The following is a 22,114-nucleotide window of genomic DNA, read 5'->3' on the forward strand; positions in this document are numbered from 1 at the left end:
ACGAATGTCACTAGTTTATTAGCATTGACTTGAATCCAAAATTATTGTAGAACAACATAGGAACTTTATTGGATACCTTCAAATTATCACACAAAAAAAAAAAAACACACAAAAAAATAAAAGAAAAAGATCATTTTCTGAACAGAAAGTTACTCATACAAAAACACTTCATGATGGAACCATCTACACTCAGCTGATCCAGGGACAGTTGTACAGTGGACATGGGAACCTCAGTGGTACTTTTCAATTTTTTTTTTGATGTGATATACTTTCAGGGTATCCAGAAGTAGCTAAGGATAGTAGCAAAAGCAGGAATACCTTTCTATTTCTCATTTACATGGGCTTCAAGGGAAGGTGTTAGGGAAGGAGTTAGATGAGCATATTTCTAGTTTTTAGGAATGATCACCAAATGTCCCATTCCACCCCCCCCCCCCCCCCCCCGGCTTTATTACTGTGATAAATGCGTTAGTACACATTGGAGTTTAGGGTGGCGGTCTGAGTAGCTTTGAGTTAAAAACAGTGTTTCTTCCACCCCTTCCCAGACATTGTCACTTACAAATGCTTTACAAAGTCGCCAACAGAGTTCAACTCAAACTCCCTGCAACGTCCTTTGAGCTTGCATGTATGGTGTTTGAAAGAAATCTGTAAAGTAATGTGTACAGACACCAATTGGACTTACTATCCCCTTGGAAATTGAATTCTATGATAAAACTGTCCCACAATGCTCAAAGAGAATGACAGAGAGGGCATAGTGGCCAGTTTCCAGTATTGTGAGCTAAATACTTAAAGTGGTTATAAACCCACTTTTTTTTTTTTTTCAAACTAACACCTGCAAGACAAAGGCATAATGAGCTAGTATGCATAGCATACTAGCTCATTATGTAATACTCACCTGAGATCGAAGCCCTCACTGCAGTGGCTGTAGCAGCCAACATCAATCCCGGGGGTTACTTCTGGGTATTGTGGCTCCGATGCTGTGATTGGCCAGAGCTGCAATGACGCCAGTAACAGCACACTCACTGAAGCAAACGGCACGTACGTGCCATTGCTTCAGTGCGCATGTGCCGATGACGTTGGCACATGCAAATACAGGGGATATCTCCTAAACTGTGCAGGTTTAGGAGATATCCTGGGTAGCTACAGGTAAGCCTTGTTATAGGCTTACCTGTAGCAAAAAGTGGTCTGTAAGGGTTTACAACCATGGTAAAGTGATATTAAAGGTTAATTTGTTTATTGTTAAAAAAAAACTAAAAAAAAAAAAATATGTTACCTGTTCTGTGCAATGATCTTGCACATAGTAGTCTTTTACCTCCTCTTTTGGTGGTTCCCCACCAGCACTGTTTGCTCCTTTTTCCTATGAGTGTCCACTTAGCAAGCTGGGTGCTAAGGGAGCACCCATGCGCATGTGCTCCCAAGCCAAGCTGTGTGCATCCATAGACACAGACAGCCCGGCAAGCCACACCCCTGCTATCTCCTCACAAGGGTTTGACTGACAGCAGCTGGAGCCTATGGCTCACGAGCTCTCTCTGGGTGTCTCCTGTGACACCAGGAAGTGAAAGAAACAGTACTGCATCAGTGGGAGTAGTCAGGTAAGTGTTTAGAGATGGAGGGTAGGATAGGAAGTTGGTTTAATTTTTACCGTAATGCAGAGAATGCATTAAGGTAAAAAAAATGACTCTAGAACCATTTAAAAATGGGTGAACTCCTACTTACTGTTGAATCTTACGCTTTGCTGCCTTACTCTAACTGGTCCAGTAATAGAGATTCATACATGCTGTTGAGCTGTATGACTCTACCTAGTCCAGCTACAGCGATTCTTGCAAAAAGGAGGCCCGGCAAGATGTTTACAGGCAGTAATGGTTGAATAGGAGTTATAATTAGGAAAATTAAAGACAAAGGATGATGAACCTTTGTTACATCTATTTCAGTCCCCTATGATGCTGAGAAGTGTTTGCAAAGTTTTGGGGAAAGTTGTGCAAATGCTTTAAGAACACATCGTAAATGTTCTCAAAATGAAAATGATTTCTGCCTGTGTTTTTAGAAGCCTCAAATAAGCATATGATTGGTAATCCACATGTAAAACTAAGTTCGGGTTTCATCTACTTGGTCTAAAAAGCTTAGAAAAAAATTCTACATTACCTTCTACCATTTTTCCAATCCTTAAAAAGTGTGGATGCATTGTTCAGCGCATCAGGATCTTCCATCTTGCATGCAAGTGCCAGAACTAGAGATCGAAGGAGCCTGAAAAGTAGTCAGACCAGATTAAAATCACATGTCATGCAGATATAGGGCTCAGCTACACAAGTGATTTTCATTTGCTTAGTGGCATGAGATTAACTTCCTGTCATTATACAGTATTTGCAACACCTTGATTTGAATGTGTTGCAAATGAGCTAAACAATTAGGATTATATAAGGAAGTAATGCTCTACTGCTTTACCAGTGTCAGTTCCATATTATTTCATACTTACTTGTCTATATCAGTGCCATCATCATTCCAACCAAGTTTGTCTGTGATTGGTTTTACTTGTTTGCGCCAATAATCCTAAAAGATAACATACATGGTACAATTGTTTTAGGCTGAAATTCACAATCTTAATCCGTGAAAAAACAAAACAAAAAAAACTTTAGGTTTTTTATTATTATAGGAAGATTGCAAATTCTATTCATTTGTTAAAGAAAATGCTATTGACACTTGAGGGCCTTAATCCCTTGCGGCTAAAGAAGAATTGTAACTATAAAGTTTGGCACAAATAGCACAATTTCTCATCTCCTCTGGCTTGTTTTAAAGGCTAAGTTCACTTTTTTTTTCCTTCTAAATTCCAGCTCCCCTATGTACCAGTATAGCATTAATGTACTTATTTTGCAAGTATAAAACAGCTTTCCATTAATTCTACACTGGTTGGTTACCTTACTCTCTTCGTAGCCGTTTAAACACACTGCTTCATTACTTCTGCCTTACTTCATGGACAGACTTTAGGTCATGACACAAGAAGTAGTTGACCAGCTGAGGGTGGAAGATGCAGGGTGTGTGCTAATGAGATCAGCTGGTCAACTCCTTCCTGTGTCATGACCTAAAGTCTGTCCAGGAAGTAAGGCAGAAGTAATGAAGCAGTGTGTTTAACCACTTCAGCCCTGGAAGGATTTACCCACTTAATGACCACGTCATTTTTTGCGATACGGCACTACGTTAGTATATCTGACAATTACATGGGCATTCAACGCTGTACCCAAATAAAAGTGATGTCCGTTTTTTTCCCCACAAACAGAGCTTTCGTTTGGTGGTATTTGATCACCTCCGGGGTGTTATTTTTTGCGCTATAAACAAAAAAGAAAGATCGACAATTTTGAAAAAAAATAATATTTTTTACTTTCTGCTATAATACATGTAAAACATAAATATAAAAAAACTACATTTCTTCATCAATTTAGGCCAATATGTATTCTTCTACATATTTTTGGTAAAAAAAATCCCAATAAGCCTATATTGATTGGTTTGCGCAAAAGTTATAGCATCTACAAACTATGGGATAGATTTATGTACTTTTAATTTTTTTAATTGTTTTTACTGGTAATGGCAGCAATCAGCAATTTTTAGTGTGACTGCGACATTGCGGCGGATAATTTTGACCTTAAGTGATACTTTTTAGGGACCAGTGACACCAATACAGTGATCGGTGCGCTAAAAAAAATGCACTGATCACTGTATAAATGACACTGGCAGGGAAGGGGTTAACACCAGGGGTGCTCAAAGACTTAGAAAACACACTTAACTGTGTGGGGGATGGACTGACAGGAAGAACACAGAGATCGCTGTTCCTGATTACTAGGAACAGAAGATCTCTGTATACTTCCCTGTCAGAACGGGGATCTGCCTTGTTTACATAGGCAGACCCCAGTTCTGCCTCTCTGTGGAGCGATCGCGGCTGGCCGTCGGACATCGGGCCCGCCAGACCCACCGATTGGCTCCCCCTCCATACAGTGGGAGCGCGCGCCCACAGTATTTATTGCATGAAACAATGTACAGGCAGGGCTGGTGCAAGGATTTTTGAGACCCTAGGTGAAACCTAATTTTGCTGCCCTCCCCTTGCCTCCACCCCTGACTCCACCCCCTTTGCCCTGCACATGTATACCCCACAAAATGCAGCCTACCAGCGCCCATCAATGCAGCCAACCAGCGCCCATCAATGCAGCCTACCAGCGCCCATCAATGCAGCCTACCAGCGCCCATCAATGCAGCCTACCAGCGCCCATCAATGCAGCCTACCAGCGCCCATCAATGCAGCCTACCAGCGCCCATCAATGCAGCCTACCAGCGCCCATCAATGCAGCCTACCAGCGCCCATCAATGCAGCCTACCAGCGCCCATCAATGCAGCCTACCAGCGCCCATCAATGCAGCCTACCAGCGTCCATCAATGCAGCCTACCAGCGCCCATCAATGCAGCCTACCAGCGCCCATCAAATGCAGCCTCACCAGCGCCCATCAAATGTAGCCTCACCAGCGCCCATCAAATGCAGCCTACCAGTGCCTATCAATGAATTTTTGCTTGCTTCCATTCATTCAGAGGTCGGGAAAAAGAGACACAGTCCTCGGTCGCTGCTGTGCCTCTGACACTACGTGTGGGCCTGCTGATGCTGAGACTTAGTGGTAGCACCGGCCCTGTGTACAGGTACGTTGTTTTGCGCAATAGAGCCGCTCACCATAGTATATATGTGGTGAGCAGTCTTTAAGTGGTTAAACAGCTATAAAGATTGTGAGGTAAGCCGGTGTAGAATTAATAGAAAGCGGTTTTATTTTTGCAAAAGAAGTACATTAATGCTATATTGTTACATAGGGAAGCTGGAATTTAGAAAACAAAAAAAACAAAAAGGTGAACTTAGCCTTTAAGAGTATGTGCAGGCACCCTGCACCTCTATTAGGTATAATGACTGCATTGAACAAGTATCATGCTCAAGTTCTAGTAGAATTCTGTATAGTATTATATTTATACAGGAATGCATAGTTAAACACGTACCTGAAATTTTGGGTAGATGGTAGCGTCGTTTTCCAGCATGTCATTTAGGTAGGAAAGGGCAGAGTTCATTCTTTGCCAAGGCAGATAATCTCCCTCTTTCTGAAGATATTTCGTCAGGTCGAGTGAGATGTTATAGTCTAGCCTTTCAGAACTGTGTAAACAAATGCAAAATGGAATTATATTATACTGTAAAATATGTAATTTGTTCGTTATTAACCAATGCTCATTCTGGAGCACAAATTGACACGTGTTTTTTCAACAGCAGAGCCAGACTAGTTAATATCTACAAGAGAGTCCTCTGATGAACGGTGTAATATTAAAGTGTATCCTAGGCCATTTCTATATAATTTTGAATAGAATGTGAACAGGTTAGAATCACTGTCAGGTTATTATTGTTTATTATTATTTGTTGGTTATTGTTATTATTTGCGTCTCAAGACAGAAAGCAAAAGCACATTTCCTTAAAGTGGGATTTTACTCAAAAAGTGAAGTACTGCTCATTCTCTCCCTACCACCCCAGTCTGTAACTCATGAATGAAATTGTAACTCAGTTGCAGTAAGTTTTTTTTTTTTGGGGGGGGGGGCGCAGTACCTTTTTTTATTGCTACCCGCTTCCACTTTCTCACTCCCCACCTAACCTACACTGTATTGTCAAAAGTATTGTGACAGATGCCTTTACACGCACATGAACTTTAATGACATCCCAGTCTTAGTCCATAGGATTCAATAATGAGTTGGCCCACCCTTTGCAGCTATGACAGCCTCAACTCTTCAGGGAAGGCTTTCCACAAGGTTTAGGAGTGTGCCTATGGGAATGTTTGACCATTCTTCCAGAAGTGCATTTGTGAGATCAGGCACTGATGTTGGATGAGAAGGCCTGGCTCGCAGTCTCTGCTCTAATTTACCACAAAGGGTTGAGGTCAGCAATATGGGCAGGCTAGTCAAGTTCCTCCACTCCAAACTTGCTCATCCACACTATATTGCCAAAAGTATTGGACCACCCCTCCAATCATTTAATGGAGGGGAGATTACGGTGTGGGGTTGTTTATCAGGGGTTGGGCTTGGCCCCTTAGTTCCAGTGAAGGGAACTCTAAAGGCATCAGCATACCAAGACATTTTGGACAATTTCATGCTCCCAACTTTGTGATAACAGTTTGTGGATGGCCCCTTCCTGATCCAACATGACTGTACACCAGTTCACAAAACAAGGTCCACAAAGACATGGATGAGCGAGTTTGGGGTGGAGGAACTTGAATGACCTGCACAGAGTCCTGACCTCAACCTGATAGAACACCTTTACACCATTCGCGGGGCCCTTTATAAGCCCTGGTTCACAGTGACACAAAGTCATGGCAAGTCAAAACACATTAATTTCAATCGGTGCTGTCTTAATCAATGTGACTCAAATAGCAGCGACAAAAAAAGGTTCCTGCACTACTTTTCTGTGACTTTGGTGCGATTTGACTGTATAGGCTGCAATGTTAAATCACAAAACTTGCAAGTAAGTCACGAAGGAAGTTGCATGACTTTGGGGCCGCAGCAGTGTGAACCAAGCCTTACTGTTTCACAATGGGGTCCCCGCCCCATTGTGGTGGAATGCCAGGGCCCAGTGCGACCTTTGTGACCCTGGTAGTTCCGTCACTGGTACATGGATATATCACACATCCTAGGAGGCTGCAGGACCAGTTTCCATGCAGTACTCGATCTTGCTCATGCGATGTGGGGAGCCAGCTGTGATTCATCAGGAAGCCACAGCCAGCTCCCAAATCCAAGATGGTGGTGTGGAGTATCCAGCAGAAGTGAGAAGAATCATCTGCAGGAAGACAGTGCTGGACTCCATGGGCTGATAAGTACCTACAGTCATTTTAGCAGCTGATTTTACTTCTTCAAATACCAGGTGAAGTTCCTCTTTACTGTGACAAAGACAGAAAAACTTGACAAGGGTTTTAACTATTCCCCACTCTTTTCAAAGTTGAAAAAATATTGGTGTTGGATATAGTTTAAGTCCTAATTATTGCCACAAAAAGTCCCAACCACTGCTGCACTACTGCTGTCTTAACCCAGCTGCTGTATGTGAGTCTGTGTCTGCCAGCTTGTATTCATGTCTTATGTCTTATACTCTACTTCTGCCAGTATTTGTCAAAATCTGTCCTTTATAGGCTGCACCTAACAGTGTATTTGTGGTTAATTTACTAAAGGAGAATAGACTGTTGACTTTGCAAGAGAATTTTCTTTTAAGTTACTGAATGAGATGAAGCTCTGCTGATGTGCAGGATCCAATCATGTCCAAAAAAGAAATCCTATTGTTTAAAGTTTCTTTGCACATGATTGGGTATGCCAAAGTGATTTTTGCCCTTTAGGCTGGGTTCACACGATTGCAAATTGGATGCGGGTTTATTCGCATGACAGGAGAGTGTGACCGGCTCTCAATGGAGCCGGTTCACACATCTCCAGGGCGGCCAAGGAGCGCACAGCAGAAGAGTCCTGTGCACTTTGGCTCCATTTCAGGTCCGAAATTCGGACCCAATTCAGACCTGAAACGTTGAGCAGGGATGCACCGGACCCCCTGCTGTGCCCCGCGCCCACCCATAGCGCGAACCCAGCCAAAATGTGCATCTGAACATACAGTATATACAGTGGGGATGGAAAGTATTCAGACCCCCTTAAATGTTTCACTCTGTTATATTGCAGCCATTTGCTAAAATTTTTAAGTTCATTTTTTTCCTCATTAATGTACACATAGCACCCCATATTGACAGAAAAACACAGAATTGTTGACATTTTTGCAGATTTATTAAAAAACAAACCTGAAATATCACATGGTCCTAAGTATTCAGACCCTTTGCTCAGTATTTAGTAGAAGCATCCTTTTGATCTAATATAGCCATGAGTCTTTTTGGGAAAGATGCAAAAAGTTTTTCACACCTGGATTTGGGGATCCTCGGTCATTCCTCCTTGCAGATCCTCTCCAGTTCTGTCAGGTTGGATGGTAAACGTTGGTGGACAGCCATTTTTAGGTCTCTCCAGAGATGCTCAATTGGGTTTAAGACAGGGGTCTGGCTGGGCCATTCAAGAACAGTCACAGAGTTGTTGTGAAGCCACTCCATTATTTTAGCTGTGTGCTTAGGGTCATTGTCTTGCTGGAAGGTAAACCTTCGGCCCAGTCTGAGGTCCTGAGCACTCTGGAGAAGGTTTTCGTCCAGGATATCCCTGTACTTGGCTGCATTCATCTTTCCCTCGATTGCAACCAGTCGTCCTGTCCCTGCAGCTGAAAAACACCACCACAGCATGATGCTGCCACCACCATGCTTCACTGTTGGGACTGTATTGGACAGGTGATGAGCAGTGCCTGGTTTTCTCCACACATACCGCTTAGAATTAAGGCCAAAAAGTTCTATCTTGGTCTCAGACCAGAGAATCTTATTTCTCACCATCTTGGAGTCCTTCAGGTGTTTTTTAGCAAACTCCAAGTGGGCTTTCATTTGTCTTGCACTGAGGAGAGGCTTCAGTCAGGCCACTCTGCCATAGAGCCCCAACTGGTGGAGGACTGCAGTGATGGTTGACTTTCTCCCATCTCCCGACTGCATCTTTGGAGCTCAGCCACAGTGATCTTTGGGTTCTTCTTTACCTCTCTCACCAAGGCTCTTCTCCCCCAATAGCTCAGTTTGGCTGGACGGCCAGCTCTAGGAAGGGTTCTGGTCAACCCAAACGTCTTCCATTTCAAGATTATGGACTCCACTGTGCTCTTAGGAACCTTAAGTGCAGCAGAAATTTTTTTGTAACCTTGGCCAGATCTGTACCTTGCCACAATTCTGTCTCTGAGCTCTTCAGGCAGTTCCTGAGTTAAATATATGAGTTTCACAGCAAAGGGTCTGAATACTTAGGACCATGTGATATTTCAGTTTTTCTTTTTTAATAAATCTGCAAAAATGTCAACAATTCTGTGTTTTTCTGTCAATATGGGGTGCTGTGTGTACATTAATGAGGAAAAAAAATGAACTTAAATGATTTTAGAAAATGGCTGCAATATAACAAAGAGTGAAAAATTTAAGGGGGTCTGAATACTTTCCGTCCCCATTATCTGTAAAAGAACATAATATATAATAAAAAACATCCAAAGTAAATCCCTGCCTCTCCCGACTCGAACAGTATAACGGATATTGCACATATTGGATTAGATGCTACTATGGTATTTTTGTTGTCTAATAGAATACACCATGGGCATTTTTATAGCCACTTTTATGAAGTAACTAGCTATTAATATCTCACCTCACTAGTATTTGTGTAGGGATTATATATTGAGTTATATCTGGCTTTCCTACCTTCTGATAAGAGCTACCTACTAGTTAATTACCAATTTCTTAATGTCAGTATTCTTAAATCCATAGACCATCGGTATCACGCAAATCCCCGGGTAATTAACACGATCCGATATCTCCACTGACCAACCCTGGTGGATCTGACCTCCACCAGGAAGTTGCTGTAGGTGGTTTTTCAGTGATGTTTGATCCTTGCAATAGGGATGAGCTGAACACCCCCCCGGTTCGGTTCGCACCAGAACCTGCGAAATCAAAAGTGCTAATTTTAAAGGCTAATATGCAAGTTATTGTCCTAAAAAGGGTTTGGGGACCCGGGTCCTGCCCCAGGGGACATGCATCAATGCAAAAAAAAGTTTAAAAACGTCAGTTTTTTCGGGAGCAGTGATTTTAATGATGCTTAAAGTGAAAAAAAAGTGAAATATTCCTTTAAATATCGTACCTGGGGGGTGTCTATAGTATGCCTGTAAAGTGGCATGTGTTTCCCATGCTTGGAACAGTCCCTGCACAAAATGACATTTGTAAAGGAATAAAAAAGTAATTTAAAACTGCTTGCAGCTTTAATGTAATGTCGGGTCCCGGCAAAATGGATGAAAATCAGTGAGACAAACGGCATGGGTACCCCCCCCCCCCCCCACAGTCCATTACCAGGCCCTTTGGGTCTTACATGGATATTAAGGGGAACCCAGCACCCAAATTAAAAAAAGGAAAGGCGTGGCCCATCCACGCATATTCTGAACAGCTGTATACAGGCGGTGCAAACAAGACAGGGACTGTAGGTTTGTTGTTTGTAATTTTGTTGAATCTGTTTGTAATTTTGAACTGGTACATTTTTAAAGTGTAGCTCCAGCCAAAAAATCTATTTTTAAGCTTTTTGGAAAACATAGGGAAGGGTTATCACCCCTGTAACATTTGTTTTGCTGTCTGTGCACCTCTTCAGAAGATTTCACCTCACTTTCTGTCCCAATGACAAATGTTTTTTGAAAATTTGGGGTTTTTAGTGAAACAAGGATTGGTGATAAAGCATCAGTGGAGAGGAGACACGTTTTTCCCATATTAACTCTTACAGGAGAGAATTTTCTTTCCTAAGGGTGGATTTCATCTCACTTCCTGTTGTCTCCTTGGGTTTGCAATTAGGAGTCGTTTGTAAGTTGGATGTTTGAAAGTAGAGGCCTGCCCTATATACTCTGCAGAAATTGGGGCCTTAGGTGTTTCCACAACACTGTAAGCCCTCACAGTTACTCTTGGTGGGCACAGGAATGGGCCCTGCTGTGAAATAGTAGATCAAGAATTGTAATTACATGTCCCTGTTGAACAGGGGCAGAAAAATTGTGCCTTAGGCACTGGTGCCACAACACTGCAACCCCTCACAGATGCTATAGTTGGAGCGCAGGAATGAGCCCTGCTGCAAAGTATTGCATCAAATATTGTAATTATACACCCCTGTTAAACAGGGGCTGAAAAATTGGGTCTTGGGCACTAGTACTGGTGCTGCAACCCCTCACAGATACTATAGCTGGAGCGCAGGAAGGAGCCCTGCTGCAAAGTATTGCATCAAAAATTGTAATTACATGCCCCGGTTCAACAGGGGCAGAAAAATTGGGCCTTAGCCACTGGTGGCGGTGCCCAGAACCAAAAATGTTCTTACAAGCTATCAGCATGAAAATTGAGGAGGAAGAGGATTGTCACTCAGCATAACAGGATAGTCACTCAGCATCAGCATAGGCAGTCTTGAAGGGATCTCACATTAAAAAAAAAATATTCGGTTACATCAGCATCAGGTGCTTGGTAGCTGGTGACCAAGACTGATTCATTTTTATGAAGGTCAGCCGATCGACCTATTCGGTGGACAGGCGCACCCTGTGATCGGTTACAAAGTCTCCAGCAGCACTGAATGTGCGTTCCAACTGGTGGACAAGAGTGACAGTGTCACTGATGCATGCACTGTCACTGCTCACCATCCTCGTGGCCTCCTCAAATGGTGACAGGACAACGCATGCATCCCTGAGCATAGCCCACTGGCGTGGGGGAAAAAAAAATGCAGGCTCCCCTGACCCTGTCCTGGTGCCATAGTCGCATAGGTACTCATTGATGGCTCTCTGCTGCGTGTGCAGCTGCTGCAGCATGGCCAACGTTGAGTTCTACCTGGTGGGCATGTCACAGATTAAGCGGTTCTTGGGCAGGATAAATTCCTTTTGGAGGTCAGCCAGCCGAGCACTGGCATTATATGACCTGCAGAAATGCACACAGACTTTCCTGACCTGCCTCAGGACATCCTGTAGGCCCTGGTACCTGCCCAAGAACAGCTGCATCACAAAGTTAAGGACGTGAGCCAAACAGGGCACATGGTGCCATTGTCGCAAACCACCATACCTGGCGTCAACCACCTCTGAACCTGCCCCTGCAGAGCTGACAGAATCTCTGCCCCAGTGTGGCCCCTGTCCCCAAAGCACACCAGCTCAAGCACCGCATGGCATCTTTTTACCTGCATGCTTGCTTAGCCCCTTGAACGCCTACGGAGCACCGTTGGTTCCGAGGACAAATCAGCACAGGAAGAGGCCATGGAGGAAGAAGAAGAGGAGGGGGTGGAGGAGTCACCCAGTGCACGGTGAAAGATGGGTAACGTCCCTGTCCATGCCTGCTGGACCATGAGTCAGTGGTAATATGCACAATACCGCTTACCGCCCTGTCCAGCGAGGCCAAGACATTGCCTTCCACATGCCGGTAGAGACACGGAATCGCCTTCCGTGAGAAAAAGTGGCGTTTGGGAACCTGCCACCGAGGAACCGCACATTCCACAAACTCACGGAAGGGGGCATAGTCTACCAACTGAAAAGGCAGCAGTTAAAGTGCTAGCAATTTAGCCAAGCTAGCATTCAACCACTGGGCATGTGGATGGCTGGGAGCGAACTTCTTTCGGCGGTGCAGCAGCTGGGGCAGGGAAATTTGCCTGGTACAATCTGACATCGGTGTACGGATAGCAGATTGCCACAAGTATTTGGCTGTGACACACTTAATTTTAAACCTTCATTCCTCTCAGTGCAGGTTTCAGAGCGGACTGAAGGTATAGTGGGGTTGGAGATCCCAGCTGATGAGCAGCAAGGAGAGGTCCGCTTTGTTCTTTGGTGCGGGTCTTTTAGGTATGCTTGCCAACGAACTGCAAGGCAGGTCGACATATGTCTGATCAAGCATGTGGTGCCCAAGCGGGTGATGTTTTGGCCACGCGAGATACGCTTGAGACATATGTTGCAAATAGCAGCGGTGCGATCTGATGCACTCATCTCAAAAAAGGCCCACACCAAAGAACTTTTGGAATAACTTGCAGAGACAGCTGCACCCTGCACATGCGGAGCTCTGTGGTGTGATGCAGTCGGTGTGCTGCCCTTAAGCTGGTCCCTGGAGGGCATCCTGCCTCATTGGAGATGTGCCTCCTCCTCCTCCTCCTCCTCCCTCCTATCAGGCACCCACCTGGAATCATTGACTTCTTCATCATCCCCTCCCTCCTCATCACTGGAGCAAACCTGGCAGTATGCTGCATCTGGGGGAACATGACTGCCAGATTGCTGTCGTTCTTGGGCACCCCCTCTCTCTGGGCTCACGTTACTGCCTTCCTCTAGCTGGGTACCATCATTGGAGCCTTCAAAACTCTGGGCATCCTCCTGGAGCATGTACCCAACACTGTGGTCAAACAGTTCGGGGGATCCTCAGGAGGACATGGTGGGGCTAGGGAAGGAGAGACTGATGCCATTGAGCCGAGGGAAGAGGCCGCGTTGGCAGCTGCTTTGCCAGACAAAGTACCCTGAGCATGGGTGAGAGGATGAGGATGGCTTGGTCATCCACTCTACCAAGTCTTCGGCATGTTGCAGCTCAACACGGCCAGCTGCCGAAAAAAAGGACAAGCGTGTCCCGCGGCCACGTGCTGATGAGCATGCACCGTGTCCATGACCAGCACTGTTGCCTCTAGACACAAGGCCTGCTTGCCCTCTTTTATTGGCTTGTGACTGTCTGCCTCTCCTTGTTGGCCTTCCAGACATACTCATGGCCTGCAGTGAGATGTAGCTGCACAAAGCTGGGATGTATAATAATATTATAGATAGAGATATATATATATATATATATATATCTCTATCTCTATCTCTATCTATATCTATATATCTATCTATCTATCTATCTATCTATATACATATACACACACACACACACACACACACACACATATACATTGATTATACTACAGCTAGCAGAATCATCTGCCTGCCTGTAGTACAAGTATTATTAGTATGAGAACACCAGCAATTGTCTTCAGGTAGCTTTAGGTGCACACTGTGCAGAGGACACAGTACACTAACTGTAAATACTACAGCTGCCTGCGGTATTAATAGGATCAGAACACCAGCAATTGTCTTCAGGTAGCTTTAGGTGGACACTGTGCAGATGACACCGTACACTAACTGTAAATACTGTAAAAACACCTGCCTGCATATTAGGAAGAGAATAACAGGAACGGATATAGCTAAACTGAATACAGTGTATATATGTATATATATATATATATATATATATATATATATATATATATATATATATATATATATATATATATATATATATTTTACACAAACACACACAACACCTAGGATGCATATATAATATATATATATATATATATATATATATATATATATATATATATATATATATATATATATATATATATATATATATATATATATATATATATATATATATATAAATATATATACATATATATACACATACACATACACACACACATACACACACACACACATACATACATACACACACAATACACTGTAAGTGCAGCTAACTGACTTGCCTGCCTACTCTAACTTAAATCAACACTGTCTCTCTGTCTATGTCTCCCCGCAGCCGCAACACACTACACAAGGCTGCCATGCAGGCGGCCTTATATAGTGTGGGGCGTGTACTAAACCCCCTGAGCCATAATTGGCCAAAGCCACCCTGACAATTAATAAATTACTAGCCAATCCATTCTTTGTCGGAGTACAAATTTTTCCTGATAATGAAATATTTGCACTTTGAAAATAATGATGCATTTGACGAAACTACTCATCCAGCCCCCAAACTCAAGAAGATTTGGGAGGTATATTAGATGATTATGAAAAATTTCCAACAGAGCTATGTGCCAGATAGAGACATCAGCATAGACAAAAGTCTAATGGCCTACAAGGGAAGGCTCGGCTGTATACAATATATAGCGTCAAAGAGGGCACGATTTGGCGTAAAATCTTTCATGCTATGTGAATTGAGCACTGGTTATATTTTGAATTCTGTCCTATACACCGGTAAAGGAACCATATTTAACCAAAAATACAGTCATTATGGAATGGCAACCTCTTCAGTTCTTTCATTGATTGAGCCATTGCTGAATCAGGGCTATTGTGTAACCACAGACAATTTTTACACATCTCCTGAACTCTAGGAGTTCCTTCTACAGAACAAAATGGATGCCTATGGAACCGTTAGGGCTAACCGGAGTGACATGCCGCCAACCTTTGGCAATAAGAAGCTCAAGATGGGAGAAATGGTTGCCTGGCAGAAAGGCAAAATGATGGCACTGCGATGGCGTGACAAAAAAGATGTGTGCCTAATGAGTACAATCCATAACACCTCTGCTGTCATGGTACACACAAAAGGTGGGAAAGACATCATGAAACCACAAGTGGTTATAGACTACAACACCATCATGGGAGGTGTTGACAGAGCCGACCAGGCAATCACATTTTATCCAGCCATGAGAAAACAAAAAAAAAAAAAAAAAAAAAAATTATAAAAGAAGATCTTCGGGCACCTTCTTGAACAATGCCTATGGAATGCCTTCATTCTTTTTTTTTTTTTTTTTTTTAGTAGAAGTGTGACAAGCCTGCGGTTCATGCTGACTGTTTGGAAAGTTGCACAACGTATCTTTCTGGACCACCAAACACCAATGGCTGCAAACAGAGCTGGATGTCGTGCTGCTGGTGTTGTCAACCCGGAACGCCTGACTGGTTATCACTTTATGGACCACATTCCACCAACTGAAAAAAAGGCAGCACCCACAAGGATGTGCGTAGTTTGTTGCTCAAAGCGTGATGACACTGGAAGGAAAATCCGAAAAGAAACCAGGTTCTATTGTCCATTGTGACTTTGTGCAGTCCCATGTTTCAAAATTTACCATACCCAGGAAGTTTACTGAAGCAATATGACTAGTAATATTGCATCCTTGTTTGCCCCCAAAAAAATGTCAGTGTTTTTGATTTGATTATATTATTGACTAAAATGTATTGAATAAAATGTATTATTATATATTATTTGTTATTATTTTTAGTTATTTATTATATTATAATTTATGATTTTGTGTTTCAAAGTTTATCATACCCGGGATGTCTACTAGACTCTGGTTTGGACAGATTTAAGTGAGTTATTCCTAGGATTTACAGGCCTACAATATAAAAAGCCAAATTTCCATGCAAAATAATTGTACCGCTTTCAGCACCTAAAATCCAACATAATCATACCGCCAGGGAGGTTAATACTGGTTTAAGTAGTCAACCAGAATAGTTGCCTCACTGCTGAATTTTACTAGTAAAAATGGTCGCTGGTGTGGTTATTCTGGCAGCTACATTGCTGGTCTGTCTGACTGTCAAACAGAGTTATCATTTTAATGATAACCCTATACAATGGACTTTTACAAGCAGACTGGTATCCTATTTATGTGAATAATTATCAAAATTCTGAAAAGAAATTCCAGGACCGCGGTGGAATCTGTACTTTGTAACTTCTGACATGCAATTGTGAAACTAATCTGTCACGGTGACTCTCTGGGGCTTTTATCTAAACATTGACTTTGGCAGTTTAAAAATTTGTTTGCATCAGCCAGTGTAGTGAGGTTTCAAGTAATAGCCTTCTTGTGATGAATACTGAATGCGGAAATAATATCATAACTGAGTATATATATGTATTATCTATAGTTAGTTTTGGAGCTGCATGGATAAACAAGTTAAATGCCTAAATCAGTAGGCTACACATTTGACAAGAGATTTATTTCAGTGCTGTGTTATATTTGATTGGAGAATCAATGACAGATGAAGTCTAATGTTTAACGCTTTTGCATGCTAAGGAAAAACAAAACAGGAGGAATAAAGGTCAGCTGTAAAATCACCTTGCTAATGCAAAGACATCATCAATTAATCCAGCTCGGTCTCCAGCACTTAAGTCCTAAAACAAAAATAAGCATTTAGAAAATCAAAAGGGAAAGGGTGACAGCAAAAACACACTCACTTTTTAATGGTGACACAGACATCAGGCATGTTATATGCAAATAAAATTGTGGGCCAAAATAAGTTCAATCAACCTTCAGTGAGCATAGCTCCCAACGGTCCCTGATTTTGAGGGACTGTCCCTGATTTGGAACAATGTCCCTCTGTCCCTCTTTCCTCCTCATTTGTCCCTCATTTTGGTCTGATCTATATAGTTGTATATAAAATGCACTTTTTATCTTTCAAAAAGTGCTTCCCAGTGCTAAACCTTTCATCCAAAGCCAATATAAAGGAATAAAAAAAACACACAACAACACTAGTGGGTTTAACTAATCATTTTTGTTTGTATATTTCTCCTTTGAGGGGGCATGGCAGGGGGTGTGTCCTATGACTACATTCTTTGGCTAATAGGTGTCCCTCGTTCCCATCTCAAAAGTTGGGAGGTATGAGCTACATTGGGTCTACTGAGAACCACATCTATAGAAAGGCCCATTGAAGATCCTTACAGATCCGTATCTTTTTTAGTTCTGTTCCTTCCACATGATATGATTATTAACTTATTTTGCTTGGAAATGCATCTCCCTGCCCTTCCACTTCGGTGCTCTATGCTGGCAAAGCTGAATACTATCCACCCCAAACATTACAAGTGACCTAACACAGATTTTTACTGCAAAAATGGGGGGAGTGTCACATCAGTTCTGTTAGTAAGGGACGATCATTGAAAGCATTCAATCTAGCTCTAGTACCTTTTTGACGGAATTGTAATATTAAGATATTGTGCACAACTGCTGTAACAGGAGAGTGGAGTAAGTTTGATGAAAATGGAGGTTGTGACTGCATATTTATTTGCATAATTTCAATTGAGCTTTAACTCCAGACCAAGAATAAAGCATACTGGTTAAGAAAAATGCCCTAAGGCCTGGTTCACACTTCTGCGGCAGCCCATTCATTTAAAAACACAGGGAAAAGGTTCCTGCTCCATTTTTGAAATCACAGCCCGCATGGAAACTGCAAGTGCAGTGTTGTTACCAATGTGGGAAGCAACTGCTGCAACTTCCAGTGCATGCATCTTCTGCGTTTCTCTGTACAGGTGGTTGCAGCTGTGGCAACAAGTACAGCGGGAAGCACCCGCAAATGTATGAACCAGGCCTAAAACTTTTGGTAGAGTAGTCAGCTGCAAAATGATGTAAGGAAGTGTAGCCTTTAACAACTGCAGAACAGCTACACGTTTTGCACGGGCACAGCAGCCTATTTGAAAATGCAGAGAAAAGATCCCTGATCCATTTTGAAATCTTAGCCCGCACAGAAACTGCAAGCGCAGTGTGGTTACCAGTGTTGGAAACAGCTGCAGCATTTCCTGTGCATGCAGGTGCCATTAGGATCAATAGCACCTGCACGTATCTCCTGCATTTTTCTGTGCGGGTGGTTGTGGCTGGGGGAACAGATGCAGACCCACAGCGGGAACCACCAGCACAAGTGTGAATCAGGCCCAAAACCTTTGGTAAAGTATTCCGCTGCAAAATTATGTAAGGAAGTGTAGCCCTTATCAACTGTAGAACAGTTTAATTCTTCAATTTTTTGGTTTGGGATGTAAACACAAGGGAGTGAGAGCCACAAGTAGCTCAAAAAGCCTAGCTTTGGCATGCTTGCTCTGCATGATTACTACATTTTAAAAGGCATAGAAATAATTAAACAAAACATGAGAATATCCTTCCACAATATAAATGTCAATATGCATACCAATTAACCATTCATAACACATTCTTAAAATCCAACTCTAGTTCACGTAACATACCGTATGGCTTCTCACTAACAGTGCAGCTAGGTCCTGCCAAGTTTGAGTTTCATAATTTACTCGAAAAAATCCTGAGTGTTTATAGTTGATTTTGAAGAACTGTGCATTACTGCTGTTATATGGATTTAAAGTTATCGATGCATCTAAAATACAAATATGTATGTCAGTATGGTATTTATGATAATATGCTAGACTTAAACACTATAATAGGTAAAAAATGGATAGTATATACAATATTCAATCTTTATTCCAATCAATCCTTATCCACCTTCATGGTAAAAAATTCCCACAGTGTTAATACACTGCTCAAAAAAATTAAAGGAACACATTGAAAACAGATCTGAATGGGGAAAAAGATCATGCCGGATATCTATACTGATATGGACTGAGTACTGTGCTAGGAACAAAAGGATGCCACATCGATTGATGGAAACTAAAATTATCAACCTACAGAAGGCTGAATTCAAAGACATGCCGAAAAAAAGGGAAAAAACTGTGCAGCAGGCTAGTCCATTTTGATGAAATTTCATTGCAGCAACTTAAAATGGTACTCATTAGTTTGTATGGCCCCCATGTGCTTGTATGCATGCCTGACAACGTTGGGGCATGCTCCTAATGAGACGACGGATGGTGTCTTGCGATATTTCTTCCCAGATCTGGACTAGGGCATCACTAAGCTTCTGAACAGACTGAGTTGCAACCTGGTGGTATCAGATGGACCAAAACAATGTCCCAGAGGTGTTCTATTGGATTTAGGTCAGGCGAGCGTGGGGGCTATTCAGTGGTATTAATTCCTTCATCCTCCAGAAACTGGCTGCATACTCTCGCCACATGAGGACGGCATTGCCGTGCACCAGGAGGAACCCAGGATCCATTGCTCCAGCCTAGGGTCTGACAATGGGTCCAGGGATTTCATCCCGATACCCGAACCGGGCAGTCAGGGTGCGATTGTCTAGTCTGTAGAGGTCTGTGCATCTCTCCATGGATATGCCTCCCCAAACCATCACTGACCCACCACCAAACCGGTCATGTTGCTGAATGATGTTACAGGCAGCATAATGTTTTCCACGACTTCTCAAGACCCTTTCACGTCTGTGTGCTCAGGGTGAACATTCCTGTTCCTCCTTGCACAAAAGGAGCAGATACTGATCCTGCTGATGGGTTAAGGACCTTTTACGGCCCGGTCCAGCTCACCTAGAGTAACTGTCTCCTAGAATCTCCTCCATGCTCTTGAGACTGTTCTAGGAGACACAGCAAACCTTCTGGCAATGGCACGTATTGATGTGCCATCCTGGAGGGGTTGCAATGTCTATGAAAACTCTACTGTATAGGGTCCAGGTATTGCCCCATACTACCAGTAGTGACATTGACCCTATCCAAATGCAAAAATAGTGAAAAACACTCCAAAAAGAGTAGGGGAAAAAAATGGCAATGGCCTCCACCTGTAAAAGCTATTCCTGTTTTGGAGTTCGTCTATTTGTTGCCCATCTAGTGTACCTGTTGGGAATTTCACCTGTTGGGGGTGATGGCTCTGATGGTGGCACAGTTGAGGGGGAGGGGAGTGATGACTCTGATGAGGGAACAGTTGAGGGGGAAAGGGTGATGGCTCTGATGGGGAAAAAGTTGAGGGGGAGATGGTGATGGCTCATGATGGGAACAGTTGAGGGGGGGTGATGGCTCTGATGGGGGAACTGTGACAGACTCACCCAGGACAGAGGCTTTTGGAGGGGACTGAATGCCAGCCTCTTGCCTACAAATTGTGGGCCCTGGCATTTGGGGGACCCTTGAGGTATTGTTACTTTGGATTTGAGTCCTTGTCCCCCAGGACACACAGACTCTGGGGACCCTGTATATGCCATATTAGAATAGTGACCGATTCATACTGCTGGAACTCATACTGTTAGATGCTAATGTCATCAATTCCAGCTACCTGTCTGTTATCTGCTATAATGTGTTTATTGTAAATAAGTTGAGTGATGGCTCTGATGGGGGAACAATTGTGGGGGAGGGGAGTGATGGCTCTTAAGGAGGCACAGTTGAGGGGGAGGGGGTGATAGCTCTGATGGGGGAACAGTTGAGGGGGAAGGGAGTGATGGCTCTGATGAGGGAACAGTTGAGGGGGAGGTGGTGATGGCTCTGATTGGGGAACAGTTGAGTGCTACACCATTTTTCTCCACATTTTTGTATTGCCAGCATTGGTTTGAAAGCTTGCAGCCGGGAAAATCTATTTAAATATCTTTTTTTTTAAGTTATATATATATATATATATATATATATATATATATATATATATATATATGTCAGTTTTGCTGCAGCAGGTTCTATACACGGTACAGATGAGACTAAGGGGACCCCCAAGGCATTATATTCAAAGGAATTTTTCATTTTTATTGTTTCACATTAAGCATCATTAAAATCGGGGGGGCGTGGCCAACGACCGGGATGTGAGGACGTGCAAAGCCTGAGCTCCGTCCGCCTCACTCAGATCCTTCAACCATCCTGCTAGCCCGGCCGCCATCCACAACCATCCTCACACTTACTAAACTCCCAGGACTCCAGAGCACCTCGGGCCATGGTGAAATACGGTCCGGCCATGGAGGAAACCTCAGGATTCGGTCCGCCATCGCAGCCATGCCCGCCGCAGCAAAATGGCGCCGGCCGGCGCCACGCTCAGAAGCAAGGTCAGCCATCCACCTCCCTGACAATCCAGCAGCATCGAGGGAAGGGTGAGTCACAATATATCCCTGGCAGCAGCCCTGAAAACCCCCTTCTATCCTCCTCCCCGGATGACATAGACTCAGTATCTGATCCTAATGCTGATGTGGCTGCAGGCCCTGCAGAGCCCTCTCTCTCCCAAATTATGGAGGCCATACAGCACAGCCATGCTTCCCTCACCACACAGATGGATTCAATTAAAACTGATTTATCATTCCTGAAGCATGATGTACAAAACCTAAGACATAGAGTGCAAAATGCGGAACAGCGCATAGGAGATTTAGAGGATGACACGCGCCCTTTGCAGGGATCTGTAAGGGAGCTGCGCCAGGCCCAAGATTATATGGCTGATAAGCTTACAGATATGGAAGACCGTCTAAGACGTAATAATCTCCGCTTTCTAGGCTTCCCGGAAGGGGCAGAGGGCAAGGCCCCAGAAAAATTTATGGAACAATGGCTGATGTCAGTATTTGGCGCCAATGTTTTTTCCACCATGTTTGCCATCGAGAGAGCACACAGGGTCCCACTACGCCCCCTGCCCCCTGGGGCTCCCCCACGTGCTATGCTTATTAAGATGCTGCATTTCAGGGACAGAGAAGCCATCATTAGAGCAGCCAGGGAAAAAGGGAACATACTCTTCAATGGTAACGGTATTACTATCTTCCCTGACTTCTCGGTGGCCACACAGAAACAACGTGCCACTTTCCTAGCAGTCAAGAGGCGTTTGCGTGATCTGCAACTACCATACAGCATGCTATATCCTGCACGCCTTCGGGTCATTTATCAGGGTAAAGCCCATTTCTTTTCTGATCCGAAAGAAGCGGCTCACTGGGCAGACACGCTGGGACCTTTAGATCAAAGGAACCTACCACGGAGATCACCCCCCCGATGACCAATATAACCCCTTATTGTTCCAACATAAGCAAAGCTCTTTGTTCACTGATATTCTTGAACTATTGATCTTTAATATC

General features: G+C 43.3%; 1 protein-coding gene across 1 annotated transcript in view; it reads right to left on the reverse strand.

Moving 5' to 3' along the window:
* ENPEP (glutamyl aminopeptidase) overlaps positions 1–22,114 on the reverse strand; it is a 103,451-nt gene that overhangs the window by 23,928 nt on the left and 57,409 nt on the right. The window contains exons 12-16 of the mRNA XM_073602347.1: positions 18,429–18,571; positions 16,537–16,592; positions 5,017–5,167; positions 2,471–2,544; positions 2,140–2,241 (exon numbers count right to left, since the gene is read on the reverse strand). Coding sequence (XP_073458448.1) covers positions 2,140–2,241; positions 2,471–2,544; positions 5,017–5,167; positions 16,537–16,592; positions 18,429–18,571 — 526 coding nt within the window. The remainder of the gene's footprint in view (positions 1–2,139; positions 2,242–2,470; positions 2,545–5,016; positions 5,168–16,536; positions 16,593–18,428; positions 18,572–22,114) is intronic.

Source organism: Aquarana catesbeiana, linkage group LG01, assembly GCF_042186555.1.
Source record: "Aquarana catesbeiana isolate 2022-GZ linkage group LG01, ASM4218655v1, whole genome shotgun sequence".
NCBI classification, from domain to species: domain Eukaryota; kingdom Metazoa; phylum Chordata; class Amphibia; order Anura; family Ranidae; genus Aquarana; species Aquarana catesbeiana.